General features: G+C 40.5%; 1 protein-coding gene across 1 annotated transcript; it reads left to right on the forward strand.

Annotated features, from left to right (window-relative positions):
• Positions 1 to 2,873: 2,873 nt before the first annotated feature.
• On the forward strand, positions 2,874 to 3,615 carry LOC147892075 (disease resistance-like protein DSC1). The gene is made up of 2 exons (XM_087388567.1): positions 2,874 to 3,206; positions 3,313 to 3,615. Exons 1-2 carry the CDS (start codon positions 2,874 to 2,876, stop codon positions 3,613 to 3,615), a joined length of 636 nt encoding a protein of 211 aa, XP_087244693.1.
• The last annotated feature ends 793 nt before the right edge of the window (positions 3,616 to 4,408 follow it).

Raw genomic sequence — 4,408 nt, forward strand, 5'->3', positions numbered from 1 at the left:
ATCTTTGAATAAACCTATCTTGCACTGGGCTGGATGATCTCCAGTGACCATCATCAACATTGCACGAAGATTGCATAGTTTAGTCTTACCAAAGGAAACATCAAATATTTGTTCCACGGGATAGTTGTAAAACACATCAATCCCCTTGATGAAAAGTTGTTCTAGTTCATCAATAAGAGGCCGCAAGAATGTGCTAAAGGTATCACTTGAGTTTCGAATTATTTTCTTGCAACTAAATGGTATAAACAATACTGGTAGAACTCCAATTATGGAGCTCTTTCCACCATTTAAAACCATAATTTCAACAGCACCACAATCCTTTTGGGTGGTTCGAGAAGCTTGAAAACCATCCCAATGGAGAAGAAGTGCAAAGTTTCGAGGATCACCCTGTGATTAAAATACTTGTTAATATAATATCTTTTAATACATATGACAAAGAGAGCACAGTTATAAACCAAAGAGAAGAAGTTATATTCGTTTTATAAAGAAATGTATACCTTGCATGATTTCTTTTTGCACTTGTTGGAAAAGCGGCACTGCTTACATACAAGCTCGTACTCTTGTGTCCCTTCATTCCATCCTCTTTTTAAAACCTCTGAGAAACATGATGTTGGATATGTGGTATACACTTTGTTGCATTTGGGGTTTCCACAAACCATTGGCAGCTCATATTCAGCATTCGGATTCCAAAAGTCTTCCACCTCACGACATTTTGATCCGTCCCAAAATTCACATATACTATCTGGTTGTGCATTTATTTCCTCTCCCAACCACCTTTCCTTTCTACGCCACATATTTAGTAAATCATGACAATTTGTTTTACTCTTGACTAGGAGCTCTAGTTGCTTACCGATAGGCAAGTAGTCAAATGCTAGCAAATCCTTCCTTGGCTTATTACATTTTTTACACTTCTCACAACATGTAGAACAATCACGTTTAAAGATTCTCTTCCTTGCATTCTCGTGACAAGAACATAGTATTGCATTTCCAGCATACACATCCTCTTCACTAGGTTGAAGAAGCTCAATATCATGTCGATTATCATCTGGACCGATACATAGTCTGTAGCGTTGAGATTGAATCATACCAAGTCCATTGAACATAGAGTTTAGTTGCTCCCAACAAGCAGGAACTCTTATTCCATCAAGGGTGCCATCCCATGATTTTGGTAGTTGTACCAAGAGTTTACTCAAGCTTGGTTTCTTGCATTTTCCACTTCTACCTACTCTTCTTCCACCCATGTCTCCAAACAAGAGCTCAAGCATTTTATCTTGTGCCTTGATTGGTATTTGATGCTCATCCCATAAAGCTTGGAACTCAATTATCTTCTCTAGTATTTGATTGCATAGCGAGGGTCCTTGCAATTCATCAACACTAGCAAAGGCTATAGGGGGGTCAATCGGCTCATCATTGAGGTCATGCAATTCATTTTCATTAGTCTCATCATGAAGATCTTGTGATACATTTTCATTTGTATCACCTTGTTCGAGGAACCCCAAGTGCGTACCCAAGCCTTCGTATCTATGCCTCAATTGTTGGTGTAAAACATAAGTTGACGGAGCCACATGTCGTCCACCCTGACAATATGCGAGACAACTACAAAAAACCCTTCTTCGTTCCATCACCCTAGAAGACATATTCATCTCCCTTGCTTGTTCTACATGAGATGGCATCCGCTCTTCACTCTCAATTTGAACTTCTCTTTGCTGAATCGGATGCACATTTCCAGATAAGTCATGGTTGCAATGCTCATAGTAGGTGCTTCTACTAATAAGCTGCCACCCTTGAGGGGTATGGGCACACCTATAGTTGCAAGTACACCTTCTCAAATTGCTTGAGGAACTTGCCATCTGAAACTCAATCAAAGGATGTAACACCATTAGAGGATGAAACACCATGACGTATAAAGTGCATGACATTGAAGAATAGAGCATGGATATGTAAGCATTGAAGCATAGAGTAGAAGTGCATGAGCCATGCAAGCATCTATAACCTATTAACAATCGACAACTCTTGCTTATGTGGCACAAGGTATATGATGGAGCTAACTTAGATCGAGTAGAGACCAAGATATATAACTTAGCTAACATACATAGGACTAACATACGGATGAAACACCATTAGAGGAAGAAACACAACTAACACATAGATAATGTGTTTAGACATGATACAATATGTAAGACATAATACAAGCATAAAGAAAATCCTAAACCCCACTTGCATTTGACCTACATAGCAAAAACTTATAGATAAGTAACATAGCATGGCATAATATAACACAAGTATATAAGCGTAATATAAGAACACAAGTATATAAGCATAATATAAGAACACAATTATAACATAATCATAGCATAATGCGAAGAACTTAAGAATAGTACATCATAGCATAATATAAGAACCAACTCATACTCCCTAATTTGTTTCTTTCTTCAAGAAGGTAACAAAAAAATTCAAGACCTATACATATTTATTTTAGAGATAATCAAGAAACAAATTAAATCTTTACAAGATAATCAAGAAATAAATTAAATCTACATTGCAACGCAAGTAAGGAGATAAAGCATTTGTCCAACCTGGAGGATTAGTAGATCAAACGCGTAGAGTGGTCCTCGTAGCGCAACCACTAATCAATATAATGAGGATATACCCTGCAATACAAGCACAAAAGAATTGCTTGGCTTCTGCCTTCTGCTTCCATGACCTTCAAGACTGAATCAAACGTTTTGGAGCTAGGCATGAAGGTGACAAAGTTCTAAACATAGAACCTACCTACAACAACGAATAGTTTTGGAAGCATATAGGCGATTCAATAGGCTATATGTTCAAACATCTGGAGATGCCAACGCAAAGGTTCACGTACCTCTCCTGTGATGGCTCAAAGACCTTCACGAAAGTGTCGTTTTCAATCTCGCTATCCCTATCTGCCTCTCGTATTGAAGATCATGGGTGGTCTGATAAGTCGGTATGAGGAGGACATCGAAAAATCGGCCATCAAACTAAGTGATTTTTCAGATAGCATAAAATCTCACAGGCAGTACGCTATCAACAAGCTAATTGAGATGAGCTTCCAAGAACTACCTGGGAAGCTGAAGGCTATATTTCTGGATGTGGTACTTTTCCTTTTACCATCGAGGAGCTGTAGTGAAGCCTGCGAACTGTTATGCATTCTGCACGATGTGAGCAGAGTCGACATGATGAAAATGGTGAGCACTCCAGTTCTGAAGCCATGGAGTTCGCATTCGATTTATGTTCACGGCTTTGTTTGAGAGAATTTGGAATGCCATTTAATGTTTCCCCCCTATTTTGCAGTTGAAAGACTTAAAGAGATACTGTTTCCTAGGGTCGATCGATGGCAGATTTCAGATCCACGATGTCTACACAGAGTTTGCACAGAACACAAAGGAGTCGCGCGGGTACCTTCATTCTGAAGGGGAGAGAGATGACCCGGTCCAATCCGCAGCACAAGGCAGAAAAGTTTTAAGACGGGTTCTCTTTGAAAATGGAAGTTTTCAGAAAGCGAATTTGCAGGATTGCTCGAGCGTGGAGGCCCAAGGAAGGAGAGGATACCTTGGTGCGTGGCGAGCTGCTTACGGGGAGCCTTTCCTCCTGTAGATTTACGATTAGGGAGCAAGGGGAAGGTATACGTAGGGAGGATCGAGTGAATCGAAGAGTAGGAAGTTGCAGGGGAGAGCAAAGACCAAAGGCAGCAGCTAGTCGAGGACACGATGAAAGAGCCGTTGCAGGGCGGGAGTTTTGCCGCCACCGAATTTTGTTAACCAAGTGAGGAATTTCCTATGGAGTAGGGGTGATGGTTTAGTGGACACTAGAGCTAAGAGTAACTTGGGACACTATCACCCTTCCTACAACACAAGGAGGTCTCGTGATGCTAGATCTTGAGGTTTAGAGAAAAGCACTTCTGATCAAGCCTCTAGTGGGAGGCTTGCTTTAGGGGATCAGCCCTAGAAGTAATTTCTACTACATGGTATTCTACAATATACTCCTTAGGATAGATGGTTAGTGGTCAAGAAGGGTCAGTTGGATTTTCTTAGCGGATCATCATACTCAACCTACGTCTCCATTAGTCAAATGGCTCATTCAAATTTGGTATTAATTCCTTTCGAGACACAATCATGCAATTCCTTCCACCAAAGAGGACATATCTCTAGACAACCACTTTTCAATAGCACCTTGGTATAATATCGATAGGTTACCCTTAGCAGCAAGCTTAGGTCTAGATTGGCAAGATGTCATGCCCAGAGTTTGAACTGTGTTGGAGACTGGTTCAGGGAAGGTCAAGAGATCACAAAGGAGACTATCATGCATACTTATGGACCTCTCCCACAAGCCGCTACCACTAGACTCTAGATTATGAGAGCCACCCCTCAACTATGGAGAGAGCATCTCA

This window comes from Dipteris shenzhenensis, chromosome 17 (assembly GCF_047967505.1).
Source record: "Dipteris shenzhenensis isolate YYH24624 ecotype China chromosome 17, Dip_SZ_1.0, whole genome shotgun sequence".
Taxonomy (NCBI): domain Eukaryota; kingdom Viridiplantae; phylum Streptophyta; class Polypodiopsida; order Gleicheniales; family Dipteridaceae; genus Dipteris; species Dipteris shenzhenensis.